The sequence below is a fragment of the Taudactylus pleione genome, unplaced genomic scaffold (genome assembly GCF_031769625.1).
Source record: "Taudactylus pleione unplaced genomic scaffold, aTauple2 ptg000019l, whole genome shotgun sequence".
In the NCBI taxonomy this organism is placed as follows: Eukaryota; Metazoa; Chordata; class Amphibia; order Anura; family Myobatrachidae; genus Taudactylus; species Taudactylus pleione.
Genome location: NW_028284421.1, coordinates 40,714,666 through 40,735,226, shown reverse-complemented (window position 1 = coordinate 40,735,226; position 20,561 = coordinate 40,714,666). Strand labels below are relative to the sequence as shown.

The 20,561-nt window shown below is 46.4% G+C and overlaps 1 protein-coding gene across 1 annotated transcript in view; it reads right to left on the bottom strand.

Annotated features, from left to right (window-relative positions):
• The window catches only part of FSCN3 (fascin actin-bundling protein 3), a 66,113-nt gene that overhangs the window by 14,368 nt on the left and 31,184 nt on the right, over window positions 1-20,561 (bottom strand). Inside the window, exons 5-7 of the mRNA XM_088444817.1 lie at window positions 18,364-18,523; window positions 16,589-16,756; window positions 673-890 (exon numbers count right to left, since the gene is read on the bottom strand). Of these exons, the coding sequence (XP_088300943.1) occupies window positions 685-890; window positions 16,589-16,756; window positions 18,364-18,523 (534 nt within the window). The 3' untranslated portion in view covers window positions 673-684. The remainder of the gene's footprint in view (window positions 1-672; window positions 891-16,588; window positions 16,757-18,363; window positions 18,524-20,561) is intronic.

Genomic DNA, 20,561 nt, shown 5'->3' with positions numbered 1-20,561 from the left:
TCTTAAGTCCCATGTCAAGTTTGAACTGTTGGCATTTAGATCGGCGGCAACTTCTAGAAGATAATAATTAGAACCTAAAAACCTGCACTTTAGTAAATATACCCTTTAGTCTGTTACATAAAATTCTATGCACACTGTTAAAGAAATTTGCACTCCCTGTGGAGTCCTTGCTACCTGATTTTGTGACGTTTTTGTTTGGGGGGGATATGGGGAAGAGTAAGGTACTTACCATAGGTGTTTAGGAAAGGCTGTCAGACGTAAGTGTGGTGCTGCAGTTAGAGATAAAACAAAATACCTGCACTAGTCAGTATTGATTTACACCAGTTAATTAGAATAGAGCTGGGGTGCAGTTTAGGGTTTATAAAGAGACTATGCTCCAGTGGGTGGGGCGATCAATGCTGAACAAATTGGGGGAGCTAACAGAGCGATAATCTCTGTTTGCTTAAAGCTATGGATTGCCAAGGGAAATTTGGTGTCTGTGTACAGATTGTTTTACATCTTGACAATAAATCATTAGGATGTTTCAACAGAAATACATTGTGAGCGTCATTTTGGAGGTGGCAGTGTCACAATATTCATACACACACATACATACACACTGACTTGAAACTGACAAGTTCCATATTGTTCCTTTTTAGGGAGAATTTTCCCCAATTATTAGTGTTTACGTACCTTCAAAACCAGTTAGAATTCCCATAAGCATTCGCTGTTGATCTTAGAGCTATCTGCTATAAGTGCCCCACTCTTATCACCTCGTAAGAACAGGCCATTGGGAGCAATAACAGTTAGAATATTTCTTCCCCTTATATCAATGCAAAAGTTTGATCGGAACCTTCCATTTGTGCGAAATGTTCTGTGTGGCGTTATATTCCAGAACTTTCTGTTATCACCTGGAAAAAAAAAGATATATATATATTTTGGAGGTGTACAACAAACAATGCTGCAAAATGTAAAAATATATTAATGAGAGATGAAAACACACGGGAAGATATACAGTCAGGTCCATAAATATTGGGACATTGACAGAATTTTCAGATTTTGGCCTCTATTCACCACCACAATGGTTTTGAAATGAAACAAACAAGATGTGCTTTAACTGCAGACTTTCAGATTTAATTTGAGGGTAATTACATCCAAATCGGGTGAACGGTGTAGGAATTACAACAGTTTCAATATGTGCCTCCCACTTTTTAAGGGGCCAAAAGTAATGGGACTATCAACTCAAAAGCTATTTCATGGACAGGTGTAGGCTATTCCCTCGTTATTTCATTATCAATTAAGCAGGTAAAAGGTCTGGAGTTGATTCTAGGTGTGACATTTGCATTTGGAATCAGTTGCTGTCAACTCTCAATATGAGATCCAAAGAGCTGTCACTATCAGTGAAGCAAGCCATCATTAGGCTGAAAAATCAAAACAAACCCATCAGAGAGATAGCAAAAACATTAGGTGTGGCCAAATCAACTGTTTGGAACATTCTTAAAAAGAAAGAACGCACCGGAGAGCTCAGCAACACCAAAAGACCCGGAAAACCGCAGAAAACAACTGTGGTGGATGACAAAATAATTATTTCTCTGGTGAAGAAAAACCCCTCCCAACAGTTGGCCAAATCAAGAACACTCTCCAGGAGGTAGATGTATATGTGTCAAAGTCAACAATCAAGAGAAGACTTCACAAGAGTGAATATAGAGGGTTCACCACAAGATGCAAACCATTGGTGAGCCACAAAAACAGGAAGACCAGATTAGAGTTTGCCAAACAACATCTAAAAAAGCCATTACAGTTCTGGAACAACATCCTATGGACAGATGAGACAAAGATCAACTTGTACCACAGTGACGGGAAGAGAAGAGAAGGAAAGGAACTGCTCATGATCCAAAACATACCACCTCATCAGTGAAGCATGGTGGTGGTAGTGTCATGGCGTGGGCATGTATGGCTGCCAATGGAACTGGTTCCCTTGTATTTATTGATGATGTGACTGCTGACAAAAGCAGCAGAATGAATTCTGAAGTGTTTCGGGCAATATTATATGCTCATATTCAGTCAAATGCTTCAGAACTCATTGGACGGCGCTTCACAGTGCAGATGGACAATGACCTGAAGCATACTGCAAAAGCAACCAAAGAGTTTTTTAAGGCTAAAAAGTGGAATGTTATGCAATGGCCAAGCCAATCCCCTGACCTGAATCTGATTGAGCATGCATTTCACTTGATGAAGACAAAACTGAAGGGAAAATGCCCCAAGAACAAGCAGAAACTGAAGACATTTGCAGTAGAGGCCTGGCAGAGCATCACCAGGGATGAAACCCAGCGTCTGGTGATGTCTATGCGTTCCAGACTTCAGGCTGTAATTGCCTGCAAAGGATTTGCAACAAAGTATTAAAAAGTGAAAGTTAGATTTAGGATTGTTTAGTTTGTCCCATTACTTTTGGCCCCTTAAAAAGTGGGAGGCACATATAGAAACCGTTGTAATTCCTACACCGTTCACCCGATTTGGATGTAATTACCCTCAAATTAAATCTGAAAGTCTGCAGTTAAATCACATCTTGTTTGTTTTATTTCAAAGCCATTGTGGTGGTGAATAGAGGCCTAAATATGAAAATTCTGTCAATGTCCCAATATTTATGGACCTGACTGTATAGTGTATGCGTACAAATACAGAATAAAATTTGTTTTCATAAAAGTGCAGAATAATGTGCAGGATGAATGCATGGAGGAAATCGGCTGACATGGTGGTTATAAAGAGGTATATGATCTTTTTGTAGATGTCTTGTGTACTTTAACTACTTACAAACTTTTATGCTGCAGTTCTTGGAATACAATGATGAGTGATTAATTGTGGCTGTGACATTTTATTTATCTTTTATAGAATGCTAGTAGCGCAGCAATAGTATCTACAACACTCCCTCTTCCCTGCTCCACGATTCCATGGGTCATGGTACCAGATGTGTAGAATGTTGTGCAGCTTACATGAATCCAGGCTACTTGATCTTAAAGGAAAATGGGAGGCAGATGTGGGCTTAATAGATGACAAAGACTGGGATTTGGCTTTGAGTATTCCCCGAATCTCCACTGCCTCCGTGAGATTCCAGCAAATCCAGCTATATATCTTGCATAGAGTCTATCTAACTCCAACTAGGCTGGTGAAATTTGGGGGCCTTGCCTCTAATGTTTGTCCAAGATGCCGGATGGCTGTTGGTACATTCTGGCACTTACTCTGGGAGTGCCCCACAGTTCAGACATTTTGGCGCAGGGTTATACAGGTTCTTTCCAATATTGGGATTCAAGCCCCTCTCCTCACCCCGCTGGTATGCTGTTTGGGTGTTCTGGTCGATACCACTCTTGATAAATATGAAAGGCAGTTGGTTATCAACTTGTGTACTTTAGCTAAAGTCAGTATAGCTCACAATTGGTTGGCCTCTCAGGGTCCGGACTTCCGTGCTTGCCTGCGCTGGTTCGCACCACTGCCAGACAAGAGAAATATCTGTATTTAACTCAAAAGGCTGAATTTAAATATGACCGTATTTGGGGTAGTTGGTACAGGTCCAGTTATGCTCTCCCTGAAGTGTAATGGCCAATTGTTGTTTAAATGATTGTATGATTTACTGCAGGCTTGGGAGAAGCTCCTCTTCTCTCTTTTATCTTATTATTATTTTTTATATATATATATATATATATATATATATATATACACACACACAATATATAAGATACTGTTTTTTCTATAATAAAAGTAGGTTTTGTTTACCGTAGGATATGGGTGTGTGTATTAAATAATATGGTGGAATAGATGTCCTAATTGTGATATTGTATTAGAATATTTTGTGTTTAGGACTGAGTGGTACCATTTGGATATGTTTGTAATATAAGCAACATTTTTATAAAGTCGAGATGATGTTTAAAATTTGAAGACATGTTAGGGTTATTTACAATACTAAATATTTCTGTACCATATTACGGTGTAAATATACGCTTATTTGATACGATGATGTATATGTTTTTTACTGAAATATGCAATTATTATTGTTACTGTTTGTATTGAGTGTTGGTTTTGTGAAAACTCCAATAAAAAAAAAAAATACTCAATTTAAAAAAAAAAATAGGATGTTGTGCAGCTTCAGAATTGACCACTAGAGATACAATACCCAATATACTGTAGAACAACATAGAGATCATCTTACTAAAATATTAATACACACTGGGCCTGATTGCGTACACTGCAGATAACATATTCCAGAATATCGAGAACCCGTTCTGCACATTATTGCACACAGGCCCCCGTTTGCCACCTCCTGATTGACAGGCAGAGGCGCTTATGGGGCGGTGCGGGTTGGCCTGCGTTCCCAGGAACAGCCCCCATTTTCCGATGGTGGCAAGGCCAGCCTGCGTAAGCTGAGGCCTACTCAGCAGGCCGGCGCCATCCAACATGGACCGATGGCGCCGACCCCAGCTACCTCCTGCTACATTTGCATTTTAACAAGGACAGAATTGCAAAGCTACTTGTGTGCGGCTTTGCAATACAGTCTTCTGCTGAATCAGGCCCATAATGCATTTGACATTGTGACCACATACACGCAGTTTTGAGTAAATACGTCTATTTATATGGAAAGCGTATGGACTTGCACACCAAGATAGTGGTGCCTGCGGGAATTATAAAGGTTTGCCTCCTCTGAATGATGGATCGGAGCACTTCGTGATAAATGCAGACTGGGCATATGGGTATGCAGACGTGAAGCCGGCTGACCTAATCCTGACAGCCGGCTTCCCGACTGTTTAATCCTGGCGAGGGTTAAATGACAGGTGTCTAAATCTAGATGCCTGTCATTTTACCGATGCCGGGAGACCGGCGCCCGGCATCCAGATCGAAGGGACGCCGAGCGCGGATAGCCGCAGGTGGGGGAAGGTTAGGATTAGGGCTCCCGGGGGGGAATAAGGGTTAGTCCCCACCCGGGGGGTTAGGTTTAGGCTAGGGGAAGGGGGGGTTAGGGTTAGGCACCCCCGGGAGGGACTTAGGTTTAGGTGGCGGGAAGGGGGTGTTAGGTTTAAGCACTTAGAGGGGGGATTAGGGTTAGGCACTGGGGGAAGGTTAGGGTTAGGCACCCCTAAGTGAGGGTTAGGGGAGAGAATTAGGTTAGTCAATACTTACCTTAGGGATGATCGGGATTTTCAACCATGTCGGGCAGCCGCTGTCGGGATTCCAACTGCCGGACAGGCAAATCATACCGATTCTGGCATACGTGTACCTCACATTATGCCCACATCCAAACACTAGATATTGTTATAATGCACATTATGTATATTTGAAGTAAAATAAATGTCCACATAATTAAGACATTTAAACACATAAATGTGTCACATGTAATAAAGACAGTTCCATTAGTTCCTGAATCACAAAACATTTAAAACATTTTTATTTGTCTAGGGAGGCCAATTCCGGGATTTGCGGGATCCCGGGATTTTGGCCTAAATTGGCGGGACTAGTGATTGCATGTGCTTTTTAGTTTTTTCTTAATGCTGGGCAGCGCTGAGCACCAGCAGCACTCGCTCAGATGCTGCCTGGCTACCCCCACCTACCGGCTGTGCACAGCGTGATGGGATGTCAGAGGTCACGCTGCCCAGCCCACACCGTCCCGCCCCTTCAGCCGCACCAGCTCGGCCCATTGACTAACTCAATCCCGGGTAGCCTGGGATTGAGCGGTTTTCAATCCCATATTTTCCGGGATTGAAAAAACAACCCGTTATTTGCCTCCCGATTTTTGTCAAATTAACAAGTACTCTTGGCGACAAAAATAGATTTAAAACTAATAAAAGTGATATTTATAAAGCAGAAGGAGCTAAGAGAACGCACATTCTCTCCAAACATAGCTTTGTAATAATGTCCTATATTTCTAAAATTACCTGTGAGTGAAATTAGAAATCTGTGGTACAACGTCATTTGGAGACAAAACAATGTTTAGTTATGTAGTTATGCTCACTGTCAAATTTTGCTAACCGAAACACAGCATGTCACTAAAAACACTCCATACCAACCATTAAGTGGTGGAAGGCAAATTATTTGTTTGCAGATACAGGACCTGGGTTCCTCGCAATCATTGAGTATTTATGTAAACCAGAGTATTCTAGTGGAAAATGTAATGCTATCTCTCTGAAAATATAAGCTTGGCCAAAATGGGTTCATGCAGCTGTTGAAATATGAGGTGTGCTACCAGGCCCGGCAACAGGCGGGGGACTAATGAAACACCCATACCGGGCACCATGGATCAGAGGGGGCCCGACAATCAGGAACAGAATAAACGTGGGGCCCTGCTGCTACCCCAGTCTTGTTGATGAGCCGCTGCCCCCTGCTGTTTGTGGAATTCCGGCAGCCGATCCTGGTGCTGACAATGGGAGGAGACCCCGTGAGCAGTGCTGTGAATAGCTGTCACTGCGGTTGCCGGGACAGAGAGGGAAGACCCATGCTACCTACAGGTGAAGGAGGGTGACTCCTGTACCCTAGGGGGAACCCCCGCTGACAGATATGCTCATCATGAGGATGGACCCACTGAAAAGACCCCCGGCGCGGAGGACCCCGATGGTGTAGACAGCGTGTGGGAAGCCCCGCTGCAGGAGGACCCAAAGAGGACCCGCCGTTGAGGAGAACTGCTATAGCAGTCCTGCCAAAGCCCCACCCACAGACAACCTTCCCCCCCCTACCCTTCTCCTCCTGGGTCCCTCCTGCTTCCTTCCTGTTCCTTCCCACTAGAGACCCCCCCCCCCCCGACACCCCCCTTCCCCCTTGCGGCACCTCCGCCCTCCCTCGCAGCACCTCCACTTGCGGCACTTCCAGCCCCCCCACTCGTGACTCTCCTGACCCCCCCAGCCCCACACTCCTCCTCCACCTCCTTAGTGGTCCAGCTGAAGATTAAGCGACAAAGCCAAGACCCAGCATGAAGGTAAGTTACTGCGTTATTGCCATTTAACATATATAGGTGTGTGTGTATTAGGGGTGAGCGGGTTTGGATTTCTGAAATCCGAGCCCCCCCGATCTGAAGCCGATCCGAGTCAGGCTCGACTTTTCCCGCCTGACTCGGTTCTGAAATCGAGGCAAAACGTCATCATCCCGCCTTCCGGGTCTCGCGGGTTTTGGATTCTATATAAGGTACCCGCGTTGGCGCCATTTTTTCACTCGGCTGTGGACAGTGAAGAGGGAGGGTGGGAGTTAGGGCTGGCTGGGCTTTATAGTGTAGTGTAGTGCAGTGTAGTGTAGTGTTGTGCTGTGCTGCTGTTGTCCATAGGGGCTGTGTCCACTCCTCCAAAGTCCATAGGGGCTGGCTGGACTGTGTTGTGCTGTGCTGCTGTTGTCCATAGGGGCTGTGTCCACTCCTCCAAAGTCCATAGGGGCTGGCTGTGCTGCGCTGTGCTGCTGTTGTCCATAGGGGCTGTGTCCACTCCTCCAAAGTCCATAGGGGCTGGCTGGACTGTGTTGTGCAGTCAGTTGTCCATAGGGGCTGTGTCCACTCCAAAGTCCTGTGCAGTGTCCCAGTCCTAAAGGGGTGCTGTAGTGTTGTCCAGGGGGTGCTCTGTCCATCAGGGGTGCTCCCCCAAGTGCAAAAAAAATAAATATTTTTTCTGTGTTTGTGAATTGTGTGCGCAGTAGCCGCATGTGCATCAACAAAGTACTGCCAAGTGTGCGCCTGTGTCATAAGTAAAGGGCCGGCTGGCTTGACCGTTAAAGGGTGCTGTAACCCCCAAAGTGCACTCCAAAAAAAATAAAAATATATATATTTTTGTGTTTGTGAATTGCGGGGGTCATTCAGACCCGCTCGCCAGCGCAGGACGCTCACAAGCGGGTCGATGTTGCCCCACTGCGCATGCGCATGACGGAGAGAGCTCCGTCGTGCGCATGCGCGAGACCCGGATAGCGACGGGCTCTCCGTCGCTCTGGGTCTCGCACCAAAAGGGGCATGCTGTCAATGTTGATTGACAGCACGCCCCCTTTGGTGGGCGTGGCTGCCAGATGGAGGCGTTCCCATGGGAACGCCTACCGTCTGATGCCGGCCCCACTGACATCACTAGTGATGTCAGTGGGAGTGATTTTGGCTCTGATAGAGCCAAAATCACTCCAGGGCTTGCAGCAGCGAGATCCTACTGCAGGATCTCCGTCGCAAGCCCGATGGTCGCGATGGTCTTGACCATCGTAACCATCACCATGGACGCTCACATAAGCTGTGGGTGGTAACCCACAGCTATGCGAGCGTCCATAAGGCCGCTCCATTTTCATGTAGGAGGGCACTGATTCAGAGCGAGCGCTCTGGTCAGAGCGTCCGGCTCTGAATCAGGCCCTGTGTGCGCAGTAGCCGCACGTGCATCAACAAAGTAGCGCCAAGCGTGCGCCTGTGTCATAGGTAAAGGGCCGGCTGGCTTGACCGTTAAAGGGTGCTGTAACCCCCAAAGTGCACTCCAAAAAAAATAAAAAAATATATTTTTTTGTGTTTGTGAATTGTGTGCGCAGTAGCCGCACGAGCATCAACAAAGTAACGCCAAGCGTGCGCCTGTGTCATAGGTAAAGGGCCGGCTGGCTTGACCGTTAAAGGGTGCTGTAACCACCAAAGTGCACTCCAAACAAAATAAAAAAAATATTTTCTGTGTTTGTGAATTGTGTGCACTGTGGCTGCACGTGCATCAACAAAGGAGCAGCGCCAAGCGTGCGCCTGTGTCCCATAAGTAAAGGGCCGGCTGGCTTGTCCATTAAAGGGTGCTGTAACCCCCAAAGGGCACTCCAAGCAAAATAAAAAAATATTTTCTGTGTTTTTGAATTGTGTGCACTGTGGCTGCACGTGCATCAACAAAGGAGCAGCGCCAAGCGTGCGCCTGTGTCCCATAAGTAAAGGGCCGGCTGGCTCATTTCTTAAAGGGTGGTGTAACCCACAAAGTGCACTAGTCTCCAACAAAAATAAAAAAATATTTTCTGTGTTTGTGTGCGCCTTAGCCGCACGTATATATCAATATAACATAAATGAAGGACCAAACTTTCTCCGATAAAAATAAAATAGGGAAAGATCAAGAACCACTTCCTCCTAGTGCTGAAGCTGCTGCCACTAGTCATGACATAGACGATAACATGCCATCAACGTCGTCTGCCAAGGCCGATGCCCAATGTCATAGTAGAGGGCACATACAATCCCAAATGACAAAGTTCAGGAAAATGACCTTAAAAAAAACATTTAAATCATCTGAGGAGAAACGTAAACTTGCCAATATGCCATTTACGACACAGAGTGGCAAGGAACGGCTAAGGTCTATCCCTATGTTCATGACTAGTGGTTCAGCTTCACATGACGATGGAAGCCCTCATCCCGCTAAAAAAATCAAACGAGTTAAGTTGGCAAAAGCACAGCGAAGAACTGTGCGTTCTAAGAAGATATCACAAATCCCCAAGGAGAGTCCAAGTGTGGTGGCGGTTGCGATGCCTGACCTTCCCAGCACTGGACGGGAAGAGTTGGCTCTTTCCACCATTTGCACGCCCCCTGCAAGTGCTGAAAGGAGCACCCACAGTCCACTTGCTGATATGCAAATTGAAGATGTCACTGTTGAAGTACAACAGGATGAGGATACTGGTGTAGCTGGCGCTGAGGAGGAAGTTGGCGAGGAGGATTCTGATGGTGATGTGGTTTGTTTAAATCAGGCTCCGGGGGAGACAGTTGTTGTCCGTGGGATGAAAAAGCCCATCACGGTCATGCCTGGGCAAAAGACCAAACATTCCACCTCTTTGGTCTGGCAATATTTCTATCCAAATCCGGACAACAACTGTCTTGCCATATGTACCATATGTAAAGGTGAAATAAGTAGGGGTAGGGACGTTAACCACCTAGGAACATCCTCCCTTATACGTCACCTGCAACGCGTTCATAAAAAGTTACTGTCAAGTTCAGAAACTTTGGATAAGACCGTAAGCAGTCCAGGGACACCTAAATCCCTTTTTCCTGTTGTATCCAAGCGCCTGCAAACCACAGGAGACGCTTTGGGTGGCCCGAAAAATTTCTGGCCACTATCGCAATTCAGCGACTGCGTGCCGAAGACTGGAGCGCCAGCTAACACTCTTGAACCTGCCCCGCCATCACCTGAAGCAAGAGGTTGTGACGAGGTGGAACTCAACCCTCTATATGCTTCAGAGGATGGAGGAGCAGCAAAAAGCCATTCAAGCCTATACATCCACCTATGACATAGGCAAAGGAGGGGGTATGCACCTGACTCAAGCGCAGTGGAGAATGATTTCCGTGTTGTGCAAGGTTCTCCAGCCCTTCGAACTTGCCACACGTGAAGTCAGTTCAGACACTGCCAGCTTGAGTCAGGTCATTCCCCTCATCAGGCTTTTGCAGAAGCAGCTGGAAAAAGTGAAGGAGGAGCTAAGACGGAGAGATTCCGCTCGGCATGTGGGACTTTTGGATGAAGCCCTTCATTCGCTTTGCCAGGATTCCAGGGTGGTCAATCTGTTGAAATCAGACCACTACATTTTGGCCACCGTGCTCGATCCTAGGTTTAAAGCCTATGTGGTGTCTCTCTTTCCGGCCGACATAAGCCTGCAGAGGTGCAAAGACCTGCTGGTGAAAACACTGTCAGCTGAAGCGGAACGTGACATGTCAACAGCTCCTTCTTCATTTTCTCCCGCAACTGGGGCTGCCAGGAAAAAACTTAGGTATCCTAAGCAACCCGCTGGCGGTGATGCAGGGCAGGCAGGACTAAGTTTGGACATCTGGTCCGGACTGAAGGACCAGGCAACGATTTCTGACATGTCTACTGTCACTGCATATGATACTGTCACCATTGACAGAATGGTGGAGGATTACATCGGTGACAGCATCCAAGTAGGCATGTCAGACAGTCCGTACCTGTACTGGCAAGAAAAAGAGGCAATTTGGAGGCCCCTGTACAAACTGGCGCTATTTTACCTGAGTTGCCCCCCCTCCAGTGTGTACTACGAAAGAGTGTTTAGTGCAGCCGGGAACCTTGTCAGCGAAAGGCGTAGGAGGTAGCTTCCACAAAATGTGGAGAAGATGATGTTCATAAAAATTAATTATCAACTCTTCCAGGGAGACCAGCCTCCAGAACGTACAAAGGGACCTGTGGTGGTGGATTCCAGCGGGGAGGAGTAAATACTCTGTGAGGATGAGGACGTACACAACACTGAAGAGGGTAAGGAATCGGTGGATGAGGACGACATCTTGCCTCCGTAGAGCCAGTTTGTGCAGGGACAGATTAATTGCCAGCTTGTTTTGTGGGGACCCAAATGAACCAATCATTTCAGCCACAGTCGTGCGGCAGACCCTGGCTCTGAAATGATTGGTTTGTTAAAGTGTGCATGTCCTGTTTATACAACATAAGGGTGGATGGGAGGGCCCAAGGACAATTCCATCTTGCACCTCTTTTTTTTCTTTGCATTATGTACTGTTTGGGGCCTAGTTTTTCAAACTGCCATCCTGTCTGCCACTGCAGTGTCACTCCTAGATGGGCCACGTGTTTGTGCCGCCCACTCGTATCTCTTAGCATAGTCATCCAGCTACCTCGGTGCAACCTTTTAAACATAAAAACACTATTGTGAGGTGTGAGGTGTTCAGAATAGACTGGAAATGAGTGGAAATTAAGGTTATTGAGGTTAATAATAGCATAGGAGCAGAAACACCCACATATTCTGTGATTTTAGCTGTTTTTATGCTTTTTTTTAAGAAAAATACAGATCCAAAACACAAAACCCAGAACCCAAAACACGGAAGGGTGGTTTTGGCAAAACCAATCCAGATCCAAAACACGAAGAAAGATCCAGATCCAAAACCAAAACACGAAAAGTGGCCGATGCACACCCCTAGTGTGTATGCAGAATGGGGAAATTGGGTATTGGATAGAACCGTTGGGGAGGGTGAAACAGAGCCGCAACAGTGGAGGGAGGGGGATTGGGATGGACATATATATATATATATATATATATATATATAATATATCACAACAAGAAACTATAATTAGCAAAATTTTCAGTCAGAGTCAGTGGGACAATGAGCAGAATGAGCATACCTTCCTCCAGGAGTCCTGCAGGACATGGACACCCCATCCACGACCAGCAGCAGCAGCCGCCAGCAGGCAGTCCCCAATCATCATAAACAGCCCTTCAGTAGCTGGCTACCTTAGTCATAAATCCGAGCACCTGGCTGCCTTCAGGGTGCTAAGCTTGTATGCCGCAGCCATTCTTTACAGCAGTCAGTGGCGGGTTGGGCCGGGGGGCAGGGTGCCATATGCCCCCCGGGCCGCAGCGTCATGCGGGCCGCGGGCAGTCTGTGTCACTGTGACACAGACTGCACCGCTTGTATAGCGCTGACCGGACGGAGTTCGGTCAGCGCTACACAAGTGACAAACACACAGCCGCCGGCACCGGCAGCTGTGTGTTTGTTTTGATCAGCAGCCAATGAGAGTCTGTCAGACTCTCATTAGCTGCTGCTGCGCCCACTTCAGGAGCCGCTCCATCTTCCGGCTCCCGCAGTGGGCAATGGGAGAGGCGTCATAACGTCATATGACGTATCTCCTATAATGCAGAGCAGCCCGGCCCGGGAAGGACAGATGGAGGAGCGGATGGCGAAGGCGGGAGCGGGGATTAAGGTAAGTGGCTTTTTTTTGTTACTACGTGTGTCTACTGGGGGGGGGGCTGGCATTACAAGGGGGAGACCACTACTGGGGGCACCACAAGGGGGCAACCACTACTGGAGGCACTGCAAGGGGGGGACTACTACTACTGGGGGCAATACATGGGGGGGACTACTACTACTGGGGGCACTACAAGGGGGGGACTACTGGGGGCACTACAAAGGGGGAACCACTACTGGGGGCACTACAAGAGGGAGGGACTACTACTGGGGGCACTACAAGTGGGAGACCACTACTGGGGGTACTACAAGGGGGAGATCACTACTGGGGGCACTACAAGGGGGGACCACTACTGGGGATTATAACTGGGGGCACTTAAATGGGGGGGACTACTACTGGGGGCACTACAAGGGGGGGGACTACTTCTACAAGGGAGGACTACTACTGGGGCACTACAAGGGGGGGGACTACTACTACTATGGGCACTACAAGGGGAGGGGACAACTACTAGGGGCACTGCATAGGGGGAGGGGACTACTACTAGGGGCACTACATAGGGGGGAGGGGACTACCACTGGGGGCACTGCATCGAGGGACCACTGCTGGGGGCTCTATAAAAAGGGCAATACTGGGGGTACTGCACAGGGGGGAGACTACAACTGGGGCCACTATTTAAGGGGCACTGCATAAGGGTTACCACTATTGGGGGCACTACATGGGGTGTGGACTGCTACTGGGGGCACTATATAAGGAGCACTGAATAGGGGGTACCACTACTGGGGGTACTATATAAGGGGCTTACTCCTGGGGGTACAAGGGGCACTGCACAGGGTGGACCACTACTGGGGGCACTGTATAAGAGGCACTGCATAGGAGGGATCACTACTGGGGGCACTACTGGAGGCCTGCATAAGGGGGTCCTCTCCTGGGGCACAGGGGGGCACTGCATATGGGCACCACGTCGGGGCTGTCCCTAATCTTTATTTTTACTTTACATTAATCCCATATGGACCCGCCTCCTCCCTGGAACACTTGGGGGGGGGGGGCACCGTAGCACGCACGTTCTTCGGGCACCCTGGCTACATGCTACTCCTCTGCCAGGGCCACCTGCATGCCTTTGCCCCCCAGGCTAAAAGTTGCCAGCCAGCCCCTGACGGCAGTAGGGCGGCACTTGCATCATGCCACACGGCATAACATCACGGTGCAGGGGAGGCGCAGAGAAACTATGCGGCGCAGGGAGTGCTTTGTGCAGCCTTCCACTGCGCCGCCATTAGCAAATTTGTTATGCCCACAATGCCCGTTACATTCAACCTCGGGTGGAGGAAGGGGTTAGGGGTTGCGGTTTGAGTGGGTGGGGCTTCTGGCAGCTGCCAAACTGTAACAGGAGAAACATTTTTTCCTGTTTCCAGTGCAGCACAGCAGTTGCTCTGGGCCTATTTTGATAGGCGACCTGGAGCTGCAGCTCCACCCGCCCCATTGTTAATCTGGCCCTGGCTATTCATAAGGCAGGAGCTCTGGCCCTGATTCAGAGCCGGACGCTCTGACAGAGCGCTCGCTCTGAATCAGGGCCGTCCCTCCTTCATAGGAACGCCTCCGTCTGGGCAGCCAGGCCCCTGGCATGCCCACCAAAGGGGGCGTGCTGTCAATCACCATCGACAGCACGCCCCCTTTGGTGCGAGACCCATAACGACGGCTTGGCCGTCGTTATTCGGGTCTCGCGCATGCACACGACGGAGCAGCCTCCGTCGTGCACATGCGCACTAGGGCAACATCGACCCGCTTGCGAGCGCTCAGCCCTCTGTGTGTTTCGGTTGCACTGAGCGTCTTTTCACTGTGACTTTTTTTTTGCTTCAAATGCGTCTTTTTCACACTGTGATGCTAATATGCAGCACAAGCAGTTTCTGCTATTTAAAATTATATGCAGCATGCCTGTATTATGTGAGCAACACAAAACATAGGCACCCTACATATCATTTTAAACATCTGAAGCTGCTTATGCTACCTATTCGCATCAAAGTGCGAAAAAGATGCATTTGAAGGAAAAAAGTCACACGAAAAGTGCAACAGAGTCACGCCATGGCATGTATGACTTCGACCATCGAGCAATGCGTTTAGTTTTAATCGCCCCCTAAATAAACGTGGCTTGTGCAGCCTCTGCGGTACCTGCACAACCTGCTGATAATGCTCAGTTTCATGACCCTGGTTTCTTCCCACCTGGTGGCAGAGCCTCAGGTATATCATAGCCTCCACAAGATCTACATCCAGCACAGAAAACTATGCCATGCTTTGTTACGCTTTGTAACAGGAGAGAAGTGTATGCATATGCTTAAACCCCATTTGGTGGCCACAGATTTGAGGTGTCAGAGATGGTTGAGTAGGTTTAGATGTCAAACTTGAATTGAAAAAGGTGTTCTATCTGAGATTTCTATTTGCGTTTGTTTTAGCATCTTTTGTGGCCGATTTGCACTATATTTCGGCCGCGATGACACATTCGAATTCTTAGTAAATTTCCAGGTCCTGGGTCCTGGGCCTGTTTGGGGGGTGTCCTGTGCTCTGGATTTCAACCCCGGTATGTTAGAGACCTACCCTCAGAGGTTACCTGGGCGCGGTGGGTAGGTCCATAACCATGGCCATGATTATGCCAAAACCTCTATTTATTGCAAAACTGTATAGCAAAATGTATTGTATTATATATAATTAGTAATGTTGGAGTTGTGCACTTGTAACTTTTCTTCTTGTGTTTGCAACATTGGTCTCCACAGGTAGCACCTCCTATTATATATATATATATATATATATATATATATATATATATATATATATATATCCAGGGTGTGCAGTCTAGGGCCCCTTTCTACATTTCCAGGTCCTATTGATGTCTATGGCAAAAGGCTGCAGAGTTGGATCGATGATCTATTTGTCCGAAAACATGTTACCGTCAGAGTTTCAGGTGTTCTCGACCGATTTTTATCCTTTAGAATGGGACAAATCCGGCTGATTTTAGAGTTTAGTAAATTGCAGATATGCATTTAACGTGTGATTTAGACGCATTCGAATTCATTCGAGCTTAGTAAATTTACCCCTTAATCATATTCCACTTTGTAAAAGGACAGATATGAGAAGTGAGGGTACTTTTATCATATAACTGTAAATAAATGAATCTCCATTTTAAGAGGTTCCTAAGGGCTCTATTTATTAACATTATTTTTACTAAAATAAAGTGAAAAAGGGTGTTTTCATACCCTTTTCACATTATTTTAGTTTAACATAAATTTACTAAAGGACAATTGGAGTAGAATTCATAAAATTCTACTCCAAACCCTAATTATCACATATTTTTTAGTAAGCAGATCACATTTCCCATAATTGTAATGGGAAATGTGATCTGGCCAAAGTTACTAAAAATAAATTGTGAAAAATACCGGGGGAAGCCCTGTGATACTAACACCACCTAGATATGGCGTTATCCAGGGTTTCCCTGGTTCCCCGACTCCTGCACTGCTCTGACAGGCAGACCAGAGCCGGGCCCCAGTGATCAGCTTTGTGGTCTAAATAGACCACAAGCTTATCACTGCATCCAGGGTGATCGATGCTCGCTGATGTCCTCTGGGGCTCCGGTCAGCTGGTTTCCCAGCTCCTGCACTGTGACCCCATAGAACAGCTGACCGGGGCCCCAGAGGACATCACCGAGCAGTGATTACCAGAGGTAATTGAAAGTGCGGGGGGAAGGGGGTGTTGCCAGGGGGGTGTATGGTTGGCATATGCACGGGCACCTTCTCACTATATTTTTTGCAAAAAATACAGTGATAAGCCTGCGGAAGGGATTCACAGGGACAGAGCTCTATCGCAACTTTTGATAAATCCCTGTGATATTGCCTAAATTAGCCATGTGAATTTAGGCAAAAATATGACACTAAAATCTGCATTTGAAATGCGGATTGTAGTAAATAGAGCCCTAAGTGAGTATATCATCTACTTACCTATAAAGTGATAGATAGTCATGCAGGGTACTATTTCAATGCATTCAGGTACTGGGCTGTTGCACTGCAGAATGTCTTTATTACTTGAGCGTCCAATGTATCCATAACGCCCCCGAAGTACTAGGAAGCAACGATTAGACAGTCGTAGAAAAAACTCCTCTTCCTTACCTTATTAGAAGACAAGAGAGGTAGATAGTTTATTAATTATTCCTGAAAAAATTGTCTTGCAGAATATAATGCCGTGATTTCTTCATCTGCATCCCCCTATGTGCAACACTACGGAATCCTTGTGGTGCCATATGAGGAAAATATAATAATAATAAAATTAGGGATGTGCAGGCTCGGATAGGTTCGAGTTTGCACGCTGAGTTCGGATTTTTCCCTCCAAAAAAACGGAACTCAGAAAGAGGCAAAACGTCATCTTGCATGGACGAACATCATCATTCCTGGACAAGTCCTGCCTGCCGCCGGAGCTAGAGTTAACACTATCAAGTATTTTAGTTTTAATATGTTACAGAAATGATTGGCTTGAAATACATGCATGGGTTACATAGTCGACAATGACCATGTCGACATTCACAATGCCGACATGGTTCCATGTCTCCACAGGCACCATGTCGACATCCTCAAAATGTTCACAATGTCGACCTCTGAAATGTCACCATGTGAAATGTTGAAACGCTGATGGAGAAAAGGTTAGGGTTAGGCGGAGGGTTAGGGTTTAGGAACACTTACCTCCGCAAGGATTTTGGACGTCTTCATCAGATGACCACCAGACCCGGAAGACATCGCTAGAGCTGCCAAACCCACTGTACGACCAGGTAAGTCACTGCTAGACCACCAGGGATGTTTTGTAGACATTCTAAGCATGTTAGCATGTTGACATTTCATCAGTGTCGACATGATGAATGTCAACCTGGTTAATGTCAACATTGTAAGCATGTCGAAATGCTGACTGTCTACATTTTGACCAGACCGACATTCTCATGTCAACATTATGAATGAATTTCCCAAAAAATATACCACACCCCAAAGAACATCTCCACCCTGCTTTATTCAGCAAACATGATTTCCACCCAGTCCATAGGAGATATTAAAAGCAACTTCTTCCTGTATAATGGAAAACCCACAGGATCAGGATGGATCCATTGCTGTAATATGGCATTTTTGACCACTGTACTCATATCCAATTGAAATTTATTGCTTCTCCTAGTGATCCACTAATCTCAACTTGAGGGAAAAAACCTACTAATGCCCATTCCAGTCCAAAATGTGAGGCCGCACAAATAATCACCATGGATCCATTATAATCAATCTATTAATTTTCAGGCATATATAAACATCCACTCCCAGCCTGTGTACAGACATTACAGTACAAATATCCTAGGTTACAATTCCCTGGCAAGATTGACCTCTGTGTGGAGAGCTTAATGTTAAGTTACCATATTGTTATACTGTGTTTTTATGCTGTAGTGTAATGACTCCCTTCTTTTATGTTGAAAGTTTTGCCAATTTATCTATTTGCCATAAGGAGAATTAAATGCACTACTGTGTGTTTAGTATACAAAATGAACAACAAATGCATAATAGTCCTGTAGAGAACATGAGCAGAACATGATGGAGCAGACAGAAGAAAATCATTAATAGGTATAGTAATGCACTTAGCTGTGTGTGTAGGGAGTCTGTGTAAGTATGACTATAAAAATTGTAGTACTTAGCTTACAGCTGAGGAGCGTTTCACAGCAACGATTGTATATGAAGATGATCATTCTTACCTGGCATTATTGTCTTTGCCACAATATAGTCAGTCTGGCAAACACTCAGATATGCATTATTACATGCACGAAGATAAATTCTTCCATAACGCCACCAGACTTTGAAAGATGTTTCTTTCTCAGATTTTTGGCCATTAACACGAATGATGTCTTTCCTTCTCTGTATTGGTCATATAAACAAGCTGAATCAGTGTGACAGGAGAAAGTAAAATAATAATAATAATTCACAGTAATTTATGATTAAAGAACAACTATATCTATATATTTGTAACACAAGACTTTATTATGTTTCATACACTGAGTTTATAACTACAATAAAATCACATATACAGTATCTTATATATATAAATTTATATTCTGATCTTTTAAGTAAAAAGATTATGGGCCTGATTCCGACGCAGTTGAGCAATTTCTTTCTACAGTGCATGTCTAAGTGGCACTGTGCATGCATCCAGAGTCTGTGCGCACAGACTCATAGTTGCTATCAACATGCACGGTCTCAGAAATGACTTGATGATGTATTGGGTGTTCCTGGGTAGTGAGTGGAAGGTGAGAGGGGGATGGATATGCAGACGCACAGAGATGGTCCGTCTTGTGGGCATGTCACTGACAGGGACGTGCAGTCAAGGTAGGCAGGGAAGGCAGAGCCTCCCCTGTCATACTCCCTGTCAGGGGATGTAGTCATGCCGGTCACAATCCCAACATCGGAATGCCGGCTAGGGATTTATGATAGGCATCCAAATACCGGCACCTATCATAGTCCCAATGCCGGAACGCAGAGGACACCATCCCAAACGAAGGTAGGGCCGGGGCGCCCATAGCGTTAGCTGCGGGGGGGAGGGTTAGGATTAGGGAGTCTAGCAGGGTTAGGGTTAGGTTTGAGGGGGAGATTAGGGTTAGGCACCCCCAGGGAGGGTTAGGTTTAGGAAGCGGTAATGGGGGGTTAGGCACCCCTGGGGTAGGTTAGGGATAGGAACTAGGGGGGAAGGTTAGGGTTGGGCACCACTAAAGGAGGGTTAGGGGGGAGACAGGGGAGGGTTAGGGTACTTACTTGCCCCAGTCGGGATCTTGATCCTGTTGGGCATCCGCTGTCGGGATTTGAACCGGCGGCTAAACACCCGGCATTTCAATCCCATTTTCCTGTCAGACTGCAGAGTTCTGACTATAAAACTTATTAAAATAATACAAAGAAGATATTTATTAATATATTTTTTGTATTATTCTGATCGTTTCTATAGGCAAAACCCACCAAAATTGCAGCACTCCCTGGAAATACAGGGAGAGAGGAGAGATTAGGCATTTTGTGCTCAGCCTCACCTCTGATAGCTCAGATACTGCCTGGAGCTGGGGGCTGGGCCACGAAGCAGCCAATAAAACACAGAGAAAAAGAGCTAATGGAGGCATGCCTCACTGTGAAGGCGCGTGCCTGTGCCTTGAGCTCTGATGGACACCTCTGATGATCAGGTGACCAGTCCAGGAAGTAATCAGGGATCGGAGCACAGCAGCACTGAGGAGGGCAGGAATTAGATTATGTAAACAGAGAAAATACACAAAGGATAAAAAGGTAAGGAGGGTCCGCTGTGGACAACAGGACACTGTCTGGGGGCTTGTAAATCACTGGATAACAGGATAGGGGGTTTCCCTGCAGACACCAGTAGCTGGCACCCCGTCACTATGCAGGGACTGGCACCTTCTGTGTAAAGCTGGGTACACACTACACAATGTGTTCCCAGCACGACATCGCTCTGATACTAGCCAGTGCCCCTTCAGCCACTGACTTCACCGCATGTTCCTGGTCACTGAAGCGGTTGCAAACTTAGACACTTCACATTGGAGGCCATACACTGATGGAGAATCTGCACCTGGTATGGGTTTGGTGCGAGTTTGGAAGGTGGGACCTAAAGATACACCAAGTGGTATCAGTCCTTGCACATTCAGACACAAAGCTGTACACCAGGGAAGTGCTTGTAGCGGCATTTGCACAACGTTGCCCAAGTTGCTCATGTGTGACTGGCAAAAGATGCAGACATGGATACCGCTGTGTCCGATGCAGAATCAGGCCATATATTTATTAATTCATAACTCATCACGTTCTATATTGTTACTATGTATAAAGTCATATTGTAACTTAGACTTTAGAGAGAAAAGATAAATGAATGTTTTAATACAACTTGCTAATGCTGTAGTAGACCGTTAAC